The sequence below is a fragment of the Stegodyphus dumicola genome, chromosome X1 (genome assembly GCF_044657685.1).
Source record: "Stegodyphus dumicola isolate Sdum_Otavi_A_Nest chromosome X1, ASM4465768v1".
Taxonomy (NCBI): domain Eukaryota; kingdom Metazoa; phylum Arthropoda; class Arachnida; order Araneae; family Eresidae; genus Stegodyphus; species Stegodyphus dumicola.
In genome coordinates, this window is record NC_140780.1 from 215,214,104 (window position 1) to 215,239,043 (window position 24,940).

At 32.2% G+C, this 24,940-nt stretch overlaps 1 protein-coding gene across 4 annotated transcripts in view; it reads left to right on the forward strand.

Annotated features, from left to right (window-relative positions):
- The window catches only part of Fibp (acidic fibroblast growth factor intracellular-binding protein), an 83,962-nt gene extending 62,945 nt beyond the window's left edge, over nucleotides 1-21,017 (forward strand). For 3 of the 4 annotated variants that reach the window (XM_085808442.1, XM_035358166.2, XM_085808443.1), the window contains exon 9: nucleotides 6,498-21,017. In XM_085808442.1, coding sequence (XP_085664568.1) covers nucleotides 6,498-6,576 — 79 coding nt within the window. In that variant the 3' untranslated portion in view covers nucleotides 6,577-21,017. The remainder of the gene's footprint in view (nucleotides 1-6,497) is intronic. The other variant, XM_035358168.2, reaches the window with a different exon arrangement.
- Nucleotides 21,018-24,940: the final 3,923 nt, after the last annotated feature.

The window sequence follows — 24,940 nt, forward strand, 5'->3', positions numbered from 1 at the left end:
AAAATAAAGGATAAAGGCATATCCTTTGATTCTCTAATCATTCTGAAATCTGTTTATCAATTTCACGCTGCTCTGTGTGTGGGGGGGGGACGACGCGACGCGCAATGAACTGGAAGTTGATCTGTCAGCACTATCCTTATCTTCAGGGCAGATGTTTTTATTTTATTCTGCTTATAATTCCTTACTAAATGTAGTATTTCATCTCGATGTATTCTGTCTTTGATATGATTTAAATCAAATTCCTCGTCATTATAAATATCGCGAATAGACATCAAATAGTTTTCTGGTTGCAATTTTCTAATTTCGATAATGTATGCTTTATACATGTGCTCATTGAAAGAAATGTTTAATAAAGTAAACAAATAAATATTAAGCTCTTTTTTTTTTTTTTTTTTTTTTTTTTTTTAAAGCTAGAATTATAATTTATTACAAAAACTAAGAAACATCGGAGCCGATATCCGGTGGGCTCCGGCCCAATTTAAGCATTGATCGGGGGGGTCTTTTATCATCACAAAAATTAAATATACTTAAAGTATAGCTGATGAAAATTCCAGAGCGAAATAGAAGGAGGGTATGAGTGGGTGGAAACAAGAAAATGAGGGGAATCTTAGTGAGAGAGAACGTTCTCTTCGACTGTGGCTCTCTGCTGATATAATTATAGCCATCAAGCAGATGTGTGTCAGGGGTAAAATGAGTCCTGAATTTGACCCCTAAGGATGAATGTAAAGTTGCTGGTTACACTTCCCCCCCCCCGATTAGTGGATACTGTGGGAAGACGATGTATAGAATGTGCCTGAGCAGTTTATCTCAGTATTTCACTCTTATTGTACTCGCTGTCACTTAATGCACATTTTAGAACACAAATTTTCCTTCCTGCGAAGATAACTAACTGTAAGCATTGATAACAATACACTAGGTATGATGGCATGGCAAGAAATTTATGCGTTCCTAAACAAACTCCCTCAAATTTATTGCCTATTTCCCTTCTTAAAGGGAAAGGTTTTCACATGTGAGTGAGGGACTTTACTTGAACGTCTCATGTTCTCATGAGTTTGTATTTCTAGAAAAATAGAGTATTGCAGAGTCTGCTTATTGTTAAACTAAAATGTTAGAAATTCTAAATTTTTCTCCTTTAAATTGTGGTTCAGTTTTATAAAAAAAAAAAAAAAAAATACCGGAGCTCATCTCATTTTGGGCTCCTGTGCGCTCCGGCTAGAATTGTAATTTATCTTAAAAATTGAGAAGTACCTGAGACGAGCTCCATTGGGCTGCGGCGCAATTTAAGCACTGACTTTCCAGTAAACCTACTTAGAACATTTTATTTTTTGCCTTTTAAATTTAATTCTCTAGCCTGCATTCGTCTGATTGTCTATGGCTGCATCTTCATTGCAAAAATTATCTAACTGTAAAATTATCTGGTATGTCATCTGTTGTACATTTCATTTTATATGTATGTACACTGATGAGCCAAAACATTATGACCATCCTCACATTTTTTAATGAACTTGTTTGGATGACATGGAGGGCAGTGATTAATTGGGAATGGTATTTAACCGGTAGAGAAGGTAAGTAATCATTCTTGCACTTACTTTTGCAAGTGATTGGAAAGGCTGTTGATCTAAGCAAATTTGACTGAAAGCAGATTGTACTGGCATAAAGACTCAGAATGAGTATTTCTGAAACTGCACGACTGATAGGTTGTTTATGATCTGCTGTTGTTAATATTTATGCAAAGTGTATAAATGACAGTGAAACTAGTAGTATATGCCAAGTGGTTCGACATCCACGCGTCATCAAAGAAAAAGGACATCAAAGGCTGTCCCACCTGGATGCAGCAAAATTGGCTCTAGACAATGGCTCAGCTGACAGCCCAATGCAATTCAGGTCCAATTGCAATCGTTTCAGACAGAGTTCAGCAGATACTGTTGGATATGGGACTGTGCAGCAGGTATCTCACTCGTGTGACTAAGTGTCATTGTCAACTACACCTACAATGGGCCTGGGAACATTGAAAATGCACCATGGATAAGTGGAAGAGACAGTCGCCTGGTCAGATGAGAATCATGATTTCTCATTCATCACATCGATGGCTGTGTCAGGGTATACCATCTTCCAGGTGGACAGTTGCTCCCCCCTGTACAGCAGGTCATACACAGATAGTCTGGTGGTGATGGTGATATTATGCTTTGGGGAATGTTCTCTTGGGCAATTCTGGGACCCTTAGTTGTAATACAACATACTAGAAAAGCTGTTGACTATCTGAACATAATTAGGGATCATTTGCACCCTTACATGGCCTCTGTCTGCCCAACTGGAAGTGGAATGTTCGAGCAGCACAACGCCCATATCAAAAGGCTTGAATTGCATTAGAGTGGTTCAAGGAGCATAAGGACGAATTTCAATTATTGTCCTGGCACCTAACTTGCCGGATCTTAATCTGATAGAGCACATTTGGGATATCTTGGAGTGGCATCTCAGAGCTCAAACACCACCATGTTGGAATATCTCGACTTTGTATGACCACTGCTTACACATTTGGTATAACCTGTCTCCAGTCACCTACCAAGAAATTTGTGTCATCCATGCCAAGGCGAGTTGCAGCTCTTTTGCAGGCCAAAGGTTGCAAAATGTGTTTAGTAGGTGCCCATAATGTTAATCTCCTCAGTGTATATATATATATATGAAAGAAAGTTGAAAATAAGTTTGCTATATTTTTTGAGAAATTTCAAAGCAGTGTGGCCAACAAGAGGTTGGTTTTATCTAAGAGTCATCCTTCCATCATTTGGTTGAACATTTTACCCAAATTATTGGGTTATCTGAAAGTACGCAATTTTTTATTATAATTTTATTACATATCTCTCTGGCAGCTGAAAAATTTGTTTTAAAAAAGGCAGTTGATTTATTCAGAAAGAAATTATCAAGATGCTGTTTAACAGTCTTCAAAGAAAGAAAGGAACTCTTATACCACATGGACCTCTCAGGTTTAGAGGAAGGCGTCTATTCAAAAATTTAATTATTTTTCATACTTAAAACTCATTTTACTTATTTTTTAACCTTTTAAAGCCTCTTACTCTATTGCTGCTTAACTGAAAAATACCATTTAAATAAATTTCTTTCATTATGCTTGGTATTTTTTGCATATAGGTTTGTTTGTTCTGATGAGATTTCAATTCTTAAACTTAATGACATGCTTCAGTATGTTTGTAAAAGGCAGGGAGAAGCAAAGAAATTTCATTGCTTGAAGCACTCTTTATCTTTAATGATTTGGAATTCTGTGTTTACCGGGCATATGGATATAATTAAAAGGCATGTAACTTCATACAAATACAAGAGGATGTTCAAAAAATGCCTTTTTCCACAGCTTAATGTATGGTTTTCTCATGGTAGTAGAAAATTGTTTCAACTAGACTCTCTTTCCTGTCAGTGTAATGTCACTCTAAGAAATTTTATCTGAAAATCTGTAACCTATAGAATGTGTAAATGCTTCATGATGCATGTTTCTGTTTTGGGATCTGGCAACATGAGTAAAATGCATGATGGAACTGGATAAACCTGGATGCTCTTTGCTTTTGGTTTGGATTTAAAATAATATTTCTTGAACCTTGATTACATGAACTTTTAGATTCAGCATTTATTGGCCCCCAACAATTGCACATGAACAGTTTTATGAGCGTTGAGAATATATCTTAGAAACAGAAGCTAACCCTAAAGGACCCAATAATACATCTATGTTGATAAAAAATTATTCCTTCGCAATGAATGGGACAAGATGATTTAAATGAACAAGCACGTCAATTCAGAATGTTTACAATTGCTTTACTCTTGAAATATGAGTTAATAAGATCAGCCAAGATCCTCTTTTCTGGCTTTTACCACCCACAATGTTTAATAAACTCTAATAACTCCTATTTTTTAAACAATAGCAAATTTCTAATATGAGGAGAAAAATTTAACCCTAATAGCTTCACAACAAATTTAATATATAATTTAGGACTGTTAGCACTATCATATGCACATTATACATTTAATTATAATTGGTCAAACTTGAAGATTTGTGATAATACAATAACTCTTCACATTCAGGCCATCTAAATTTCTGTCTATATTAATGTATGCATTCAATGGTAAATTTTTAAAAAATGCACATAAGTAAATATCAATATAACAGTTTAAACACAAACTTCTCAAAGAAATCTTTATCCTTTCTTTTAGCTCATCCAATTGCAATTTATCAATTTCTCATAGTTTCTTATGAAAATAATCGTTTAAACTGTAACAGAAAATTCTAATGTTTAATTCATTCAATGACAACGTAAAGAAATGACATGTCAAAATAGCTTAAATTTCAGCACATTCAAAATTATAGTAGTTCTCTCTTTTTACACATTCAAACTGTGTGAACTTAACTACTACAGAAACTGATATAAACACTGTAGGTACTAAAAGATCTATAAATACAAGCTCAAATTTCTGAAATGTGGATTCTATCACATGAAACATAAAACTCTGTGAGGCATTAATGCTAACTAAAAAAGTAACATGAAATTCATCCAAATTAAATTATAAAAATGACTTAAAACAATTTAATTCACTGTCTCAATATAAAAATTCAAGGTACACTGTGCAAAAATAAAATTGGACAGTTCTATATCTTTTGTTCTACTGGGCCAGTTGACGAAATTTAAATTGTGTTTTTCATGCCTCAAAAGTGCAACTTAGGATATATGTTAAATTTATATATGGCATCTCTAACCTAGGTATTTTGACACAAAATCGGACTTTTTCTAAAATGACATGCTAATGTTTTTCCATATTTCGATTCAGCGACTCAAATTATGTGTAAATATTAAGATTTGGTGTGAAATTTACGAGAAAATTAAAACATTTATCTTGCCATATTTTTTTTCAGTTTTTGCCAACAATAATTTACTTTGCAAACTCCTTAATTTGTTAGCAACCTATTTTCCTTTACTTTTTTTCATTGTAGATGAGCAGAAAAAAGTGATCATTCACACTTTCAAATGATTTTACCAAAGTGCGTAAACCACATTTGGCATTATTATTGCTCAGAAACAAGATGCCAAATTTCAAAATGCTCTAATATGTAAATTCCTGTATATCGTAGAAAATTTTGAACAAAAAAACTCTAATTTTTTGCCATTGTACTTAGAAATACATCTACTTTAAGGCGATGTTAAAATTTTTATAGGTTACAACGCAAGAAGTTTTTCGAAAATTTATAAAAATTATTTTAAAATACAAATTTTAAAAATAAATCATAAAAAATGTATGAATTATATTTAGATTAAACCTAAATTTTGAATTCTTGAAGAAGGAATAAAGTAAGTTTAAAAAAAAACAGACATTAATAAATATATATCAAATTCAGTTAACATTGAGGAGCTAAAATTTTGAGAGCTAATTTTTTTTTAAAACTACTTGTGCTATTTTTACAAAACTTAACAGTTTGCATAATTTGAGTCGTAGCATCGAAATATGGAAAAAAAAAATAGCATGCCATTTCTGAAAAAGGTCCGATTTTGTGTCAAAATACCTATGTTAGAATGATGCTATATATAAATCTAATATATATATCTTAAGTTGCGCTTTCAATACATGAGAAACGCAAGTTGAATTTCGTCAATCGGCCCAGTGGACCAGGGGTATAGAACTGTTGCCTTTTTTTTTTTTCACAGTGTACATACCCACATAGATTTGTAGACTTGCAACACTAATGGTTGATGCTTGGATCATAAAGTTGCTGTTAATCAGTCTGCACAATCAACAAGATTTTTATGGATGCCAATGTTCCAAATGCATGGCATTTATCCCAACATAACACTGCACAAATTTTTGGATGCAAGATAACCCAATGTTACAAATTGATCTTTGAACACTGATGGTCTCAACAAAACATTACAGTTCTGTTTTAAAATGTTTGCAGATTCAGATAGTCAGACTAAACTTTAAGGTGCTGCTGATCTTCAGACACTGACAGTCTGCTTCTTAATAGATGAAATTTTTGCACTTCTCTGCATGGAAGTGTTTATGGACACAGCATGGTCTATCAACCTTAAAATGCTGATGATCTTCAGACACTGACACTGTACTTCAAGACCTGGAACTGATGCCCAAATTCTGTATGATATCTATAGATTAAGCACAAAATATTTCATTTGATGGCAAATTTAAAAACTGCTAATGCCACCACTGCCACCAGTTAGTTTTAAAGCTGTAACGTCACAGCTTTAGTTAGGACTTTTGTAATTTTTTTTATATATGTGGCCCCCTATTTCGTGCAGTTTGGCACTATGCTTCTGTTTTTTTTTTTTTTTTTTTTTTTTTTACGTGATTTATTTCAAATTGTATATAGGGGGATTTTTAAATGTAATTTTTATTTTATTATGCATTTTTATAACCACTTGCTGCTGCTATCAGTGTGCAAGTGGATTATATTTTGAACTGAAATTTAATATGGTTTATATCTTATATTGTAGTGATTCTCATTTATTGGAAGTTTGGGAAAGATATATGTCCACAATGTCAAGTTTCATTCTGAAAATGTTTCACCAATGAGAAATCATGCTTCAGTTTTCCTGAAGTGTTAAATAAGTAGGACCTTGCTGTAATGAAGCAGAATATTTGATTGTTTACTTTGGAAAAGAAAATCTTGGTATATTAGTTGATTTGATACATCATTTAGAATGATTAGTTTAGATACTGAACATCATGACAAGCTTGAAGAGCTTGATATTTCAAATGTGGTCTTATATGGGTTTAAGTTATGGGTTAGTTGCATTTATTATGATGATGAGCGATTATTTTCATTTTTGTTTGTCTAATAATTGAAGAATAATTTTTGTAGGAGTTATTAAAACTTAACTATTTTTATCTTTGCTCGGAAACTGATAAAATAATTTTGTTAAATAATTTTCAGAAATGTTTGAGTCAAAACTGAAATTGCTGGAAATGCAGCATTCAGATATTAAAAATATAATTTTGAGGAATTCCTTGATCTTGTTAAAATTAACTATAACAGAATAGCCTCCTTTATGTATCATTTAAAAAACCAGTATTGCCAAAGTCAGCATTATTTTTAATGCAAAAATGTCATATTTTTAATTTAATTTTGTATGTATAATTGATTTTAAATTTATTCATATTTTGTGCATTGCATGTGTTTTAATTTGTACAGAGTGATCCTTGAAATTTAAAGTTCTTGTGCCCTAAATTGTTAATAATAAATTGTAATTTTTAATGCATAGTTGGTATTGATTTCAGCTTTATTAAATCATTTATAAGGAAATTAATGATACTGTATCAGTAGCTTGGAAGCTTAGATGTCAATTGAAACATTTAATAAAATAAGTGCATTGAATATTTTAACTATTTGATTTTGTCATACATTGCCTATGTTGATGCATTTAATAATTACATATAAAGGAAGTGAATTTGGTTTAAATATGCATAGATATTAAATATGATTTTTTTAAAAAAAGAGTGCTATTTAAAAGCTTATAATTTGAGTTCAGAATGTTATTTTGGATGTTTTATTATCTGCTATAGAAGAGACAGTGAATCAGTATTTTCTTTCCTTGTCTAAAACGGTCTCTGCTAAAATTTGTTTTCCAGTACATGACATTTTGGGCTGGGACTTCATTTGCATTAATTAATTTTGTGGTATGCATAACTATTTCAGTGATACTTTTGAATAGCTTCAACAAAATAATATGCAAACAGTCAAGAGAGTTTAATACTATGCATATAAGCAATATAGTATCATTCATATAATTTGCAAATAATGTAGCCTTATTATAAAGATATGCATGAGGCAAGATGTATTTTTATGCTTTGAAGTTTTTCTAATGCACTCCAAAATTATTTGTTTAAAATCTGGAAAATGTGTAAAATTACATCAAAATTGCTGACATTAATTTTTTTTTAGAATTGCAGTTTATGTTTTTTCATGGCTGTTCAGTAGAAAACGAAGTTGATTATTTATTTATAATTAACAAGCAAACTTTGTGAAAAACCTAATTATATATTACTGTTTATGATTAGCTGTATATATTTCCATAATCATGTTTACATATTTTTAATTTATTTTATTACCTATTTAATATGTTTTAATGCATAAATGTATTCATGACATTTAGTTGCACATTTATTTTTGCAATGATTCTTCAATTCCTGTATTGTTCTGTTCTATGTGAGATGTTGATGCCAGGATAAATAGAGAAAGTAGAGAAAATAAAGGGCTTATTTCGCAGACCTGAATCCTCATATAAACATTGTGAATTGTTTGTGTCAACAGCAGTTCCTGAACTGAAAGAGAAGATAATACTATGCACATTCTTGTATCCTGCAATTCTTCTATAATTCCGATTGTTTACATCATAAATAATAATCTTTTGCTGACTGAGTCCTTAGTTGGTTTTGTCTTAATGTTTTTCACTGTTCTGTGTCACTGAAGCCAAGAGCTGCCATTATTGCATCACTCTCTTCAGTATATGTTACGTATCAGAAGTGCATAAACCAGAGTTCTTTCCATGCCATATTTTTCATTAGCCATTTCATGTACCTAAACGTTGTAGATAAAGAAGCTCTTAAACCTTTAAATTTGGGTTCTTAACATTCTTTCCACTTCAGTGTCTCTGTAAGAAAAGTGTTGCATGTATATCGATAAAGCTTATCATTATTATTATTCATCTATAGCAGCTTTTCGGCAGAAATTTTTCTTTGTATGATTTAAAAAGCTTAGCGTCATTAAAAAATATACACGAGTCAATAACCAGTACTTTAGTCTTTATGCACTTTGTGAAGCTTTTTAAAGTACAGTATTTAATCACGTTTTCCCTACTATCACTTGAAAACCAGGAGTGGAAAATACGTGTTTTATACTGCTTAAAAAAAAAGGCTTAAATGATAAACAATGTGCTTTAAAAGATACACTAATATTATTATACAGGGTGAGCACAAAAACAGTCCCCGGTTTCGAAAGGGGATAACTTTAATACCAAAAAGACTATCTTGCCCAAATTTTTAACATAGTTACATAAATGCATAAACTTTTTGGTGGCATTGATTTGAATCACAAACACTTAATGTGTGTGCCACCTGTTATGCGGGAAACATCAATGCATTAATTCAGTTCCAACCACATGTTGTGAAGCATATCCAGTGTGGTGGAGTTGACAGCAGCACTGATGCTTTCCTGAAGATCATTCAGAGTTGGGGGTAACAATTTCCTCCCAGACGGAAGGTCGGCCAAAATGTCCTTTTCTTTTATCACAAATGCACCCTGTCTTACTAAATGTTTTATGCCACTTCAAAATAGATTTGTATGTAGGTGGATCAACATCAAAGTTTCGTTTTGAACTCGCACTGCACTCTCACAACACTGCTTGTTTTTGCAAATTGTAACACACACCAGCTTCATTGCTGCGGGGTGAATGCCATTTTTGATGTCACTGCCCTCTAGCGGTCAAAGTTATGCATAGCGATTCTGTAAAGAAAAGAAATGAAAAATATTTGAGTTAACTGAGTTGTGGATATTACATTTATCAACGTATCCAGGTAACTGTTAATTTTATGACACCTTGAAATCAGGGACTGTTTTTGTGCTCACCCTGTATTATGTATTTTGAAGCACTTACTTGTTATAATAATATTCTTTGTGCTTTTGCAAAATGATTTCCTATTTCTGGATACATTTTTGCATTGTTAACATAAATCAGAAGTTTCTAAATCACATGATATAAGAACTAGGGGACTATGTGAATAAATATGTTACTTACATTTGCATAGAATTGCTTTGTATGTGTATACAATTATGTGGAAGTGTGGGCCATAATGTTAACTTTAATATATCTTTTTTAAAAGAATTTTATCAAAATGCAGTATATCATTTTTACTGAATCATGCATTTTGGTTATATATGCAAGAAATTTTATTTCCAAAATGTGGTAAGTTGCATTTTCAATTCTGTAAACTGCATTAGCTAATAGTTGCATTTTAACAAACAAAAAAAACAAAAAATAAAGCATCATTATCACTTTTTGAAGCTTTTCAGTACTTTATTATTATGGTTGAAGGCCAAAAATCTGCATAGCTGTGTGCCTGGTATTACACAATTTAAAAGTTTTGCGGATCTCAGGTCATAAATAAGAAGTTTGATTCAAACTGAAAAAAGAATTCAGAAATAATAACATATTAAAAATAGCACATAAAAGTAATTAACTCCTTTTCCACTTTTTTTACATAAAAATTTATATTGAACATAATTGTTCATGATAAAATAGCCATAAAAAGTGTATAAAAATTACCTTTCTATTTTCAGATTTGTCTGCACTGTTTGTGTGTATATATATATATATATATATATAAATCTGTAATGTCTTTTAGTTCTCTGCGAAATATTCAGGGTCATTGTGGCAGTTTTGAAATTCATTTTTTGCTACACAGAAAAATTATGCATTTATTTGGAAGTGGGTAGTCTGATTTAAAAATAAAATATTGTTTTTAATTCTAGGCATAATAAGAGTTCTGGTACTTCAAGTTCTAATTAATGAGGCAGAAATCATTCCCAAGTATAAACATCACTGTGAAATGTAGTAGTAACCCAGATGATGCACTCAACACACAATGCTATTAAAAAATATTAGAGAGTAATTCCAGTGCATCAGTTTTGAATTATTTGCCATCCTTTCTTTTAGAATGATAGTGGCTGCAACATTTCGGTGCTGCATTAGCACTGAAATGAAACTTCATCTTAAGGCTATTAAGAGTCTTTCTCTATGGATAATTGCCCCCCCCCTTTTTTTTTGTTTTGTTTTGTTTTGTTTTGTTAAAGAATTTAATGGAAGACTCATCATCATTTGACAATAGCCAAATCTAAATCTATCATAATGCATTCATTGATACATTTGCACACTTTTCAAATGAAGACCTTTTAACTGAAAAGTGCCAAAATACCAGTTATGCAGTCTTGCTTGATATTGCTGCATGTATTCAGTGTTCATAATGGATTGAATGCAGACAGAACTGATGATAGCTTGATAAAATTTGTTTTACCTAAAGAAACACTTAAAAGTTCTTGAAATTTCCACAATACTTGTACACCTCTCCTCAGTATCACAGAGCACAATCAGTAGTTACACTTCAAATTACTAAGAATGTTAAACATAGTGCAGTGCAAAGCGCATCTAAGGAAATCACATGAGATAATCTCAATATTCCAAAGTTGACTCTGAACTGAGAACTGATGCTTTCTCTGGTCAAATAGTTCTCCTGCAGCCACCAAGAAATCTTTAGCACCATTTCTTGAAATTATTGGAAGGCATTTATAGGTAGACACAAGGGCCGCATACTGTTATATATATGTATTAATTAGTTACTCAACTGTAATACCAGTTACAATAATACATGGACTGTATCAAATGGTTGCCAAGTTTGATAGCTCTGGGCAATTTCTCACTAAATTTGACAACAAAAATTAGTCACCAAAACCATCACCAGTGTGACAATATTTTGCCAGTTTAGAGATTGCCTTTTACCTCAATGTTATACTTGACCCCGTATTCTTATTTTTCCAGCTGAACTTTGTTTCTTTCAAGCGTTTTGTTCTACATTGCACAAAAAATATTACAATTTCACATGTAATTTCACTGAAATTATTTACATATGTACAAAATTTGTAACAATATAAACAGCAGAGAATTAATCACAGTTATGAATATAAGTTTAATAAATTTTCCCCAAAATATTTGTTTAATGGTAGCTGTAAAAACAATAATCTGGAGAGTATGCAAGCTAGCTTTGATATAGTCTAAATATTGCCAATGCCATCAATTTTTCATATATCTTAGAGGGTGCATAAATTTAAGATGTCAACAGGTAATGTTATAAAAACTGTTGCAAATTAGAAATAGGGAATTAGTTTAAGTAAAAGAATGAGAGATGCATAGGGAAATATTTAGTATAAAGACTCTTCCTGATAGGCTTCAAATATAAAATTTTAAATATATTAGAAGTCCCAGAGATGCCAAGTGTGCACCATTAATCATAATAAAATTAATATACTATTCAAAATGATACATATAACCTGTGCAAAACATAATGTGTGTGCCTAGAATTGTTTGGTGAATGTCTGAACAGGTACAAATTGAAACAAGGCTAGCACCTGAGTATTCCCATATCAATGCATCAGGTATCATCAGGCCTTAATAACTTTTAAGCTTACATCCCAGTTTTGAGAAAGAACTGTCCCTCTTTTCCTACCTCCAGCTTCTTCAGAGTACTTTTGCCTCACAGGCAGTATATTCTTACAAACATCCATGAGTTCTCCGGGCTTCAAACCCGGGCCCCTTGGTGCAGCGGTTGGCTTCATCAACCATTGTACCAGCTGGGTAGCCCAGTATCTCAACAGCAGCCTAGGCCAGATGCATGCACATGATTATCTGGAGCAGCATTTTAAATCTTTTTAATGTCCACCTGTATTGTGGAACTTCTGATTTGCTTCAATAGTATGGTTTTAATCCAGCATTTTGCAAATGGATCATTTGCAAGAAAAATGGCAGTTATCTAAAATAATATTTCCTTCAAAAAGTAATTTCAAAATTAGTACAAAAGTTCTTTAAATAACTTATTCAAACACGACTTTAAAATTAATATTTTAATCAGAGGAATGTTACTGCTTTTTACTATTGCACATATACTTAACATTAGACTTCATGGATGAAAGTTGATTTCTCATATCAGTTTTGGCATAAAGATATTTCAGTTTAGTATTTATTTTTTGTCACACATAAGCTGAGAACCCCATTCCATACATACATGCAGTTGCAAATGGTAAAAGTGCCAACACAGACTTTTGTGACAATTGAAGATATTCATCTTTTAAACTGCACCTGAATTCCATTATTGGTATTAATTTAAATTTGTCTTGCAACAATGAATCAGATGTCATTTCTATAAAAGTTTCATATTCTGCTGACATGGTTGAAGCTCGTAAATTGACAATAAATGAGGTTTTAATTCATTTTAGTACTTAATCTGCTGTGTCATTTGAAAAATTAAGAACTTCACTCAAACCTTTCAGGTTCTGAATAATTTCTTCAATATAAATGTCTCTCCTATTTGAACCCCTTCCTCTTCTAAAGGCCTGGTAGGAGCCAAGTGGTAAAGTAACTGAGAACGGGTCATCTGGTCAGCTGTTCAAATCCCGTTGAACAAGCTTGCGGCATCGGTGTTTTTGTGATTTTCGCCATGCGTAACATGTATACGAGCCGGTTTTCCATATATAGTGTTTGACAAAGGCATTCCTTCCTTTAGGCAGATAGTGCTGGAGTGCTTTGCTGTAATTAAATAAACCAAAAGGCAATCATCTTCTGGAAAGCCTGTTATTATAGGAAGCAATCAAAATCATTGGAGTGCATACAGATTCTCCAAATTTGTATGTTTTTTTAAAAGCAAGAATTTTTTTCAGCGATAAGTACATTTATTTATTTGCCCTGAAAGGCTAAATTAAGTTCATTGATTTTTGTAAAATGCCGCTTAAACAGCAATTTTTTTCACCAAAATTGTTTTCAGCTTATCTCTTAGCTTAAAAAATACAGGGTAGTATCTTTTCTCGAGATAACCATCTGACTTCATTATGTAAAAGGAGAGATGTATGTAAACTTCCCATGTTCTCACAGTGTTTTGAATAAGTGATTATTTAGTGTCTGAGATTTTATGAAGTTTGACAACCTCATCAAAAGCAATATTATAACTGGGGGATAATTTTTCCCCCTGCTTAGTGGCTACTAGAACAGTTTTTAGTGATGTTTTAACACTTTACCAATTGATAGCCTGTTGATCAGCTTTTTATCGATACTTCAAAAATAAATTGATGGCACTCCTGGTGCTTGTAGGGCTTTGCCAACACTTTTAGCGAAAATAGGAAACTCAAAATATAAAATGCAAAATTAAAAGTAATGCTAAGTTGAATAACTGAATTGAAGCTGCTCAGAGATTATTTAATGCATAGTTGGCTCTTGGCTACCACCGACATAGACTAACCGGGAAGTAATATTTGTGGCCTTAAAATAGCAAGCTTCACTAGCAGAGAAACTGTGGCTGAAAGGCAGAACATGCTTTCAATAGGCTCTTAACTTGCTCTGCCTGAAATAACTCAGACACTAGGTTAAATAATAGCTTTCAACCATTATTTTGCATAAAACACAAAACTAAAATCTCATTCCAGCAAGAAAGCATGAGTTGAACAAGAGAGTTTATAGCAAAGGTTTCTTCCAAAATAAAATTAACTGTTAGTTAAAATTAAATAAAACCCCTCAATTGAACTATATAAGAACATATGGCATCAGGTTTATCAAGTTAATTGCTATAACAGTGTTTATATGGCTAAAATTCTCCTGAGAAATAAGTGTGAGTGTGCAGAACCTTTCCAAAAGCAGAGGTCTTCCTTAATCACTCCAAACAGTACAGTGGGCCCACCAGCGGCCGAACGGTAAAGTCGCTGAACACTGGTAGTTCGGTCCAAGGTTCGAATCCCGCGAACGGGCTGGCTGCATGGGCGTTTTCGTGGTTTTCCCCATGTGTAACGTGTATACGAGTCAATTTCCCTTAGAAAGTCCTCCACAAAGGCATCCCTCACTTTAGGCAGATAGCCCTTGTGTTCTTTGCCATAGTTAAATACACCACCACCACCAAACAGTACAGCTTAAGAGGTCAGCAAGAATTTCATAGAAACCATCAAATTTTGTTAGGAGTATGAAGTAATGGCAGAAGAAGCATCAGTATAATCTCAATTATACATTATGTACAATTAATTGAATCCAGAAGCAGAAGTAAAAGATCAGACGGCCCATTACAAAAGCCTTATTCAATCGTAAATTTTAACGAATATATGAAGAGCATAGATCGCACATACTAATATCTATATTATTACATTTTTAAAAAATGCACTAAATGAGTTGTGATATTTTTAATCAACTGTGTGCTTTTTAATTCATTTAAAGCATACACAGTTCTAACCATAAAAATATTGCATACAGGAATTTCCTGCACAAAATGGCTATTTCATGGAGAGAAGATTGTGAAACTAATCGTACAGAACACGATGACGATCTACCTAATTCTGAACCCATGAGGAGAATACCCAGATTAGGCAATCCTAGAAGATTGTAGAATTTCGGAAAATAATAAATATAATGACCAGCAGTCAAACTGTAAAACCCTAAAGACAATGCACAGTTTGGGCAGTTAAAAAAAATCCTCTATACGGCCTAGAATATTTTTTGTGATATCTGTGAGAACATATATATATGTGCATATTAAAATATGTCAAAGAAATTAAGGCAATATATCAAAAGAAAACAAATCCAGGTATGAAATACAAGGAGAGTTTTTACATTAAAATAAAATTTAAAAAAAAAAAATTGTTCTCATAGTAATTTTGGGAAATTTGTGCTTTCTTAGCGAAAACCCTGGCCGCTCATAGGGTTAAAATGAAAACTCTTGTAATTAAAATAAATATCATTTAGCATTAATATGAAAATAAAGATTTTATTAGATCTAATTCTTCTATAATACCGGATAGTGAGGCTACGTAAAGCATTGCTACTCCCAGGTGAGAAAATGTCATTGTCTTCCATTTCATCATCAACATAATTGTCATCTGCCTTGCAGATAATATCAGCTCCGTCCATAGCATTGCTTGCGAAAAGCAATAACTTTTACTCTCAAACCAGCTGGAAATGCAGTGCTTTTTGTTCGAGCATCTTTCTGCTTTGCGAACATGAAAAACTGTATTTAATTCTATACATGAGTGCTACTGAAGAGAAAAAAAAATCTTGGGGTTGCTTGAGAATGGTTACCACAACTGAAAACCAAAGTAAAATTTACCATGCTCTTGACAAATTGCCAAATTATATGTGCCCAGAATTTATGAGAATTGAAACACTATTGGAACCAAAAGTGCTGTTCTGTTTTGCAATGCTGTCATTTTTAAGTTTCAATTAGAGCTCATTGGCAATTTGACACTCACCCTCAGCTCTTTTGATAAGTTAAATGACCCCTTTTGGGATATTTGGAAGTATAGTGGGTGGTGCATAAAATGTTGTACCATTCAGTCACCCCATAAATTTTTAATATTATATATTAAATGTTAAGAATGTGTATTTGGTTGCTTTTGTTCATGGAAAATCTGGTAGAAGCCTTCAGAAGTACATGCAGGACTATAACTTACCATGAAACAGCAGTTTACAAAGTGACAGATAACAGTCATTTGATTATCAAACTGAAGATGAAAGTTGTAATGTTGTTTGCAGGAATGAAGAATTTCATATCAACACCGAGACTAAGTCATGTATGTACACTTTGGTATAAGGTTGGCTTCTTGCAAACAGAGTATTTACAAATTGTGTCAGCAATTGAAAGCCACTGTCTTTGTGTTAGAAAAAATCGATGGTACCCATCAGCTAACCAACCACACATCAGAAAATAGTAGAAGAAAATCTACACATGCTTCATCAGCAAGGACTTTTCATTTAAATGGTTTGGTAAATAAAGAAAATGGAAATGCTCAGTTTAGGGCATGTGTCCATATTCACAGACTGTATGAAATTGAGAATTATGGAAAAAGGTTAGTCTGTGGTGAAGAGTTTCATCCCATGAAATCACTGGACTTTTTATCTATAAACAAAGATCAGTGTAAGGATATGTTGGGAACAGTTTTATTTGGGGACTTTTGAAAATAGGTCTCTCTTTACATACGCAGATGTTCATGTAAGATGGAGCCTGCCCGCAGACTGCACATATTGTTCTTGTTTCCCTGTAAGAGATGTTTGATGTGTGTGTGTGTGTGTCGCATCAGTTTCCTGAACATCACAAAGATGCGAGACAGTGACTTCTGTATAGTCTGGATATTAATCCATGTGATTTTTTTTTTAATGGAGGTTTTTGACAAATAAGTTATTTGCAAGAAGCCTGCAAATGCAGCATAACTTAGAGTTTTTATCATACACTTTTATGAAGACATGTGCCGGAGGTTTGTGACAATTTTAAAGGTTCTCTTGCAAGACATTGTTAAACAAAATGGTGAGCACATTTAATACATTCTGCATTAAATTCATGTTTTGTGCTCAAACATTTAACTCTGTATTTATTTTGTAATACTTTGACATTAAATAAATGTGCAAGGAACAAAACAAATGTATGACATTTTTTTGTATGCCATCCTGTATTTAACTCAATTTATAGTGTAATTTTAAATTGAATTTATATCCAAATGTTTAATTTTGGAACAAAATTTCTTTCGATTTTTACGTGGATCAGCTTATACACGAAAATATACTACATCTCAAAGTAGTAACTAAAGTAAAGAAGATAAAATATTGCTCTAGTTTCATCATATTTATCAGGAGATTATACTGTAAACTTGTAAAACAAATAAATAAATAAATTAGATATGCCTTTTTAAAACCTTGGCATCAGTGAGTTTTAATTAAATGACAAATTTCCAAATATAAACCATTTTCTTAAAGAACTAAATCATAATTAAAAGGCAACTGCTCATTTCTCTTTCAATCCACAGAGCAGCCAAAGTAATAATGAATTCCTTTGTGTGAATTTTTCATTCTATTCACTTTTAATGTAAGTGTCGATATGGAAGAGTCATTATCGTAATCATTTTTAGTTTCATCTCTTACTTTTTATATATAATCAAACCCAGTGAATGTATTTATAAGAAGGAACATTTTAAAAACACAAGTGGAAATATATGTGTTTGAAGTGCATAAGTTTTAAAGATCATGTAAGATAGTTCTTTTGTGTATGTATTCAAAATTTATAATTATATTTATCAACTGATATTGTTCATTAAAATTTGTATTATGTTTTCAAAAAATTTTAATGGATATGTAAATTATATTACTGTAGAACAATAGCCAGTTTTAGTATGTTCTAAACACAGTATTTAAAACTGAAAAATCTATGTTTTCAAAAAGTATTAGATTTCGTTTGAAGCAAAATTTTCTGTAATTAAAATGTGATTTAAATATTCTTTTAAGAAAAAGTTAAAAACTAATAGCTTAAATTTAAAAAATTCCATAAAAGTAAAAAATTCAGTAGATAAAAATTTGAGTTCTTTGGACTGACAAATTTTAAAATTATTTGCAGTACAGTACAATGGTGATTATCCAAATCGGTGTCATTCAAACCTAAGAATGGAAAATATGCAAGCAAGTGAATTGTGAAATTTTCATTTTTGTTTGCTCTTTTCTTTTGTAACATATGCCTATATTATTTGTTGCAAGTGAAACACACTTTTTACTGTTTGTAGGCTGTTCAAGCAAAGTAACTGCTGGCTTTTTTTCCCACAAATATTGATGTTAGACATGTACTTTTGGCTATAAAGATTCTTAAGACAGATGATTTTGTGAAATCTGTTTCTACTGTGGGTTGAACTTTGCATATAAAAGTGAGAAATTTTTGTATTTAATTCATTAAATTAAAAGTGTCCAGCAGTTTGTCAAGTTTAAGTTGTAAGCAATACTAATGATAACAATGATTCCAGATTAAATATATAATATTCTATAGAATGCTAAGACACTACAGCACACCATTAAAAAAATTTGCTTCCGACTTAGAGTATTCTGTAAAAACATCTCACGAGTACCGACCACATGTGCAAGTAAGCAGTTGGCAAGGTGCTTGACTAAAGTGCGAGTACTTTTTTTCTAGTTTGATGTATCTGTCACTTGTGATTGCCATCTGATGATGTTTGTAGTAAGGGCTTCAGATTCATGTAGTGAGCATGCATACTTATCATTGTGTACTGAGTTGCTGCAGGCATAATAAACATTTCAGTAATTAGAATTTTTACTATATGAGGCATATAAAAATGAATATTATATTTATGGAGCATTCCCACTGAGAGAATTAAACTTTTAAAAAAAATTCAGCATCATCATTTGAGAAACTTTGTGCCTGGAAATAAATTTCTTGTATCAATATTAAGGAAAACATGTGGCCTCATTATATGTAGCCTTAAAATAATATATACTGTGTTCGCTTGCATGAAAATTTTTTACATATTTGTATAATTTTCCCCTTCTCCAAAGCCTTCAGAAAGTGAACTCACATTTTTAAATAGATTCATCCATACAGTGATCGTTTTCATCTTACTTATTTATTTGCTCATGGATTTTGAATGTATGGGCCTTGAAGAGCTTCAAGAAAATGGGTATTTAAATGCTGTTGATGTTTCTGAAGGTCATTGCATGTTGGAAGACTGACTGCAAACTGTAGCAGATGGGACAGCATTTCCTACAGTATTAATAATACTAAAAGACTTGGAAAGCTAAGGAAGTAACTGTGAACAACATTAAGACTGGACAAGCTTCAATATACGGGAAACTAGATATGAGAATATCTTGTTAGATATTGTAATGTTAATATTACTATGCATTCTTGTTACAATATAGGTTTATGATAGCTAACAGTAGTTTAACTTTGAATAATATTCATATTGTAGCCATGTTCTGCAGAAATTAAATTATTTTGCATTTTTCGCTTTTGATTTTCATATGATAAAATTAGTAAAAAAAAAGGGAGTAGCACTGAGCAATAAGAACAAGCAAATAAATATGAAGATACCTTATTTGATGTTGTTAATATTACTATGCATTCTTGTTACAATGTAGGTTTCTTTCAAATAAATAACTTTGTCATAGTTACCAGTAGTTTATTCGTGAATACTTTTCATTTGTTATGTTTTTATAACCGCGGTTTGTAGAAATTAAATTATTTGCATTTTCCGCTTAATTTTTTTTTTCCGATAGAATTAGTGAAAAAAGAGGGAATAGGCAAGTAAATACAGTGTTTACTTAATCTACATTGAAAATGCAGTACCCAGAGGAAGTAACATGGTTATACTGAAACTTCTGCAGATTGGTTTGGTAGGAAACATAATTTATAGGGCAGATTTTATTTTAAACTCTTTTTAGCTAAGGATGTCATATAAGTGTTGTGTTTTACTCTGCTTATTTCTAAATGAAGATGATTTGCTGTTTTCTGGATTGAGTGTTCTGAACTTGTATCCAATATGTTTCAGACATTATTTGTTAAAAATAAATACTGTAGATTTGCATTTTTATGAATTTCTAAACTATTATAATGTTGTGTTCATATAGAAAGCAATAAAAACTCTAAGCTTTTTCTGTGTCTTTGTTAACCTGAAAGCAAAATCTGTTGAGATCCATCCTACTATAAGGTTGCACTATTGATAATTCCAAAACATTCTCATGAGATATTTCCTCAAAGGATGATCATTACCTTTCATATATAAGATGTTTGTTTTAAGACATTATTAATAGTACAAATGATCCAGGCTGTCAGGATTTAACTAATAAGATTATAAATTGAAAACTAGAATTTGCTGTCCATTTACTTAAACTGCCACATCTTTCATTGACTCTTAATTAGAATTTGTGGAGTAAACAAGATCTGTGAATTTTGTATCGCACTGCTTCAAATATTGTGTGATGCAATATTCTGGGATGTGTGTGATATTTTTCTGGTTTCCTGTATACTTGCACCTTTTTAAGTGTCAAAAAGATAATATTTTTGTTTGAAATAAATGTTTTGAATAATAGTACTCTTTCCTCACTAATTATTTCTCTTTAATGCAAACTTATACCCACCTGAACCTCTTTGGATACTTTGCTTTGTACGGCATATGCTTTTTCAAGTATAAGAATTGGAGATATGTATTTGAAATTTAAGTTAGATTTAAAAGTATATTTTCTGTATTTGAATTTATGTATTCAAGACAGATTTTAAACTGAATGGTCTTCCTGTCTATTTTTATGTATCTATTTTTGTATATAGATGTTTGCATGAAATTGTTGTCTCTAGTAATATTTTAACCATATGCATTTATGTAACTGTGATGAAACCATGTAAATATATTAAAATGATTTTGCTGCTAATAAAATATTAGCATAAGTACTTTTCTCTTTGTGTTAAGCTTATGTCAATGCCTTTAACTGATGTGAATTCTTACATGGATTATGCCTTCAAATAATGTTATGTATCATAAATTTTGCTGCAATATGCTATTTCGTGTAAAGTTGAAAAAATTATCATTATTAATTAATGTCTCTGTTATAATCAATGGCTGAACACAGTTTAAATTACCTGGATTTTTTGGAATATCTGGTGCCAATAAACTACAATTAATACTAATGAGGGGAGGGGAAGTAAAAGAAATTTGTTCAGAACCAAATTAACTCATTACATCCACCTTTACTCTAGATTAAATACATGGGATAGCTGATCCAATTAACCAAAGAGGAAAAATTGTGTATGACTTAATTAATAGTGATTGAAAAATGTAGTAAGTTTAAACAGTTTAAAATCATATAAATTCAGAACATCATACCACACTTTTTCTTTCTTGGCACTTCTAATCACAAATCTTATGTCCTTAGAAATCCGTTTTCTGTTACTGCCATTCTGAATTAACATTCAGATGAATGTAGAATTCAAACCATGTGCCTGTTAATGGAATCATCACAAATTGTTATCACGAACAATGTGAAATTGTCAGCCATCCTGGATCGGAAGTTTTAAGATACTTCGTTAATTGTTCACCTAACCTCTAGAAACAAGTATTATCAACTGTAATATTCTGTGCATGCTTTAAAAAGAAAGTTTCTTGGACTTCAGCTTTGACCTTACAGCCATGCATTAACCTAGATGTCATGCTTTCATCCAGTGTTATCCAGAAATTATTTTATACATGGACAAAAGATGTTAATAGGGCATTCAAAAAAGAAGGATGATGTTGCTAGAAGCTCTGCTTGGTATACCGAGTTGTTCAATACTAATTTTCTCCTCCACTCAAATACTACAGTTCCATTTTTTAATCTACAGAAGGTGTTGCCCATGCCATTCTTTGTTTTGGAGCCATCTATAAAAAGGTTATTGTTGCTTTGAAGTGGTTCGTCGTTTATGCTGTTTCCATAGGAGAGATTAAAAGCAGCTGAATGAAAATTATTGCAGATGTTTTGCTCCTCAATAATCTATGTGGTGATAACTACGACCCCAGGTGTTGACATTTGACCCTGCATATTTGAAGTAGCTGCTGTCTCTGAATTGAGAGCAGGGATCTTCTAATGTGAGAGGTAAGTTCATCACTCCAGGTTGTCATTCTGTAAGTGATTACTTTTTCTGCAATAATTCCAGTGGTGGCCCGTAGCTAAAATTAGTCAGGGTGCTGTTCCAAAAAATTCTAACCCTTGTTTCAAAATTCTGTGAAAGGAAACATACATATATTAAAAATATATATATTTTGAAACTTCATGAAATCTTACAAGAACAAAATTAAACATTCTTAATTACTTTAACCTAAATTGTTTCAGCTCAATTTTTATCTGTTCATTTAAAAATGAAATCCATTCTTGTTTTAATTTGTGCAAAAAGATCAATAATTTTCTCCTTGATCTCTGGATGACAACTGAGGAAATTTTTCTCTATTGAAAGCACTGCAAGCGCATTTCGTCTTTTCGAATTCATAGTGCTTCTTTAAAAAAATTTCATTCTTTTCAATGTTGAAAAGCAATGTTCTGCCTCTGATGTAGTCATGGGAACTTTCAAGAAAATTTTTATCAGTTTCATAATTTCACCAAGAACATCATTTAGATTATTTGCCAAAATAAATTTGAGTAGCTCAATTAATTTGCAGTATTCATGAATATCAGACCTACAATAGAATACTTTTAGCTCAGTTTCAAGCTTTTCTTTTTCAGTCATTGGATATGCATCAGTGGTCAGTACTATTTCTTCTTCAGGATGTTCATTGCTAAAACTAGCGAAGCATTCTTGTTGAACAATTTAGCAGCTGCTAAATGTTTAGTGGAAGAATATCTGTCCATTATATCAATACGTATAAAGTCACATATTTCCTTAGCTTCTGCCGTCAATATATTTGAAGAATTCTCACAGTACTAAAGTTTCTTAATTCTAAAATAGCATTTTTGAAATTTGTTATATATTCATTAACTTTAAACACACTAATTTCTCTGGATTGCATTTGGTTGTATATTATTTCAACATCAGGCATAATCTGATTAAAAGGTTCTAACCAAAACTTGAAATTATCATCATTTAGATATTTTAAAATTCCTGTTGCTTCTGCAATAGTTTGATCTGCATTTCATATTGACAGAATTTCAGTAAGGCAATTTTTTTAAGGTTGCAAGTTTTCATGAACTCTGTTTATGGTTCGTATGTTGGAGTTCCACCTTGTGGAGGAAGGACTTGGAATGCTTATGTCCATATGCATCTTTAGAAAACGTGCGTTGCGGCGATCTTGAGAAGAATGTTGGAATAACCAGAATCTTAGGAAAAAATATTTTTGCTTTTCATAAAATACTTGCTGCATTTCTCATTATTAAATTAAGTGAATGAAATGTGCGTTAGTATAAACAGCTTTTATTTTTGCTTTTTTGCCTTTCATGACATTTACACCATCAAATGTCTGAGCTATCAATTTTTTTTTTTTTTTTTCATTTCCTTGCAGGATTATGCTCAATTGTTCTAAAATGCATTTTGATATGCCATCTGCAGTTTGATTTTCTGGAATAAAGAATCCCCAGAAACGCTTAAATATTTCTCCATTCAATACATACCATCTGAGTGTGTTCCGAAACATGTGTTGAGTCATCAGCCATTAAAGCTACATAAGAAGCTTTTCTAATTTCCTTCCTTATCTCCTCATGATATATTTGAAGAAATAGGTAGTATCTCATTCTGAATGGAAGAAACACCTTTGAAGACTGCACTAGTTTCTAAATGATTCTTCAAATCTGAATCTAATTTAGATGCAAAATGTACTAATCCTCTAAATACCCCTGGATTTACTGAATCGTCTTTTTCATCATGTCCACGTAAGGGAGTTCAAGTTTCCTCAAAAGAAAATGCAGTCTCTTATTTTGCAAAAAATTTCACGGGTTTTTTTTAACCTTTATATTATGATCATTGAATGAAGTCTGTATCCCTCGTTGAGTTGCTCCTTAATATTAACGGTTCCTAAAATTGACAGTGAAACTACATTATCAACGTGCTTCTTTTACTTCTCATGCTTTTCAGTTTTTTTCTTTCATTTTGTTTATATTTCTGAAACCATCTTATGTTCACGTTAGAGCAAGCACGGGAAGCAAAACGGAGCATTTTTTACTTCACAACCGCAAAGCCAACTTTTCCGTTGGTACCATTCAGAATTGAAACTATGAATATATTTCTTGTTCTTGCTTATGCCTGGCTGACATATTAGTATATCAGGTGTTGAATGACCTCTTTTCTTCATTGTAAGTTTCTCATGGAGAGACAGCTGTGGAAACGAAAGCTCTTGAAGTTCACTTACAGTCACAGAATTTATTACTTGAGGACGCAAGGACATGGTTAAAGTTTTCTGTAAAATAAAAGAACCGAAAAAAAATGAGTCAAATAAAACAACTGAAAAATAATCTAATCAAGAATATGGTGTGTGTCTTTAAACACAGCAACACGCGGAATAAAAAAAAAAAAAAAAAGAACCACCTTCCAACGGCACGCCAGATTCGGCATTGCAAAGAGCGACGGTGCTGTTCTTCCTCTCCGCCATTTCGTGCGCTACTTCCTAAGTGCGCATGAACAAAACAGTCAAATACCACACGCACGGAGTAAAAAGAAATCACGTTTCCAACAATACGCCAGAATTTTCGGCACTGCAAGAGCGACAGTGCTCTTCTATCTCCCTAGCCTGCGTGCTGTTTTCTGTGTGCGCATGCGCAGACCAGCTAAACACCACGTCGCTAGAACTGTGAAGCGCGTAGTTCCATACAGACTTTCGTACCTTTTTCATAAACTGGGGGATGGCTACTGACATTAAGCT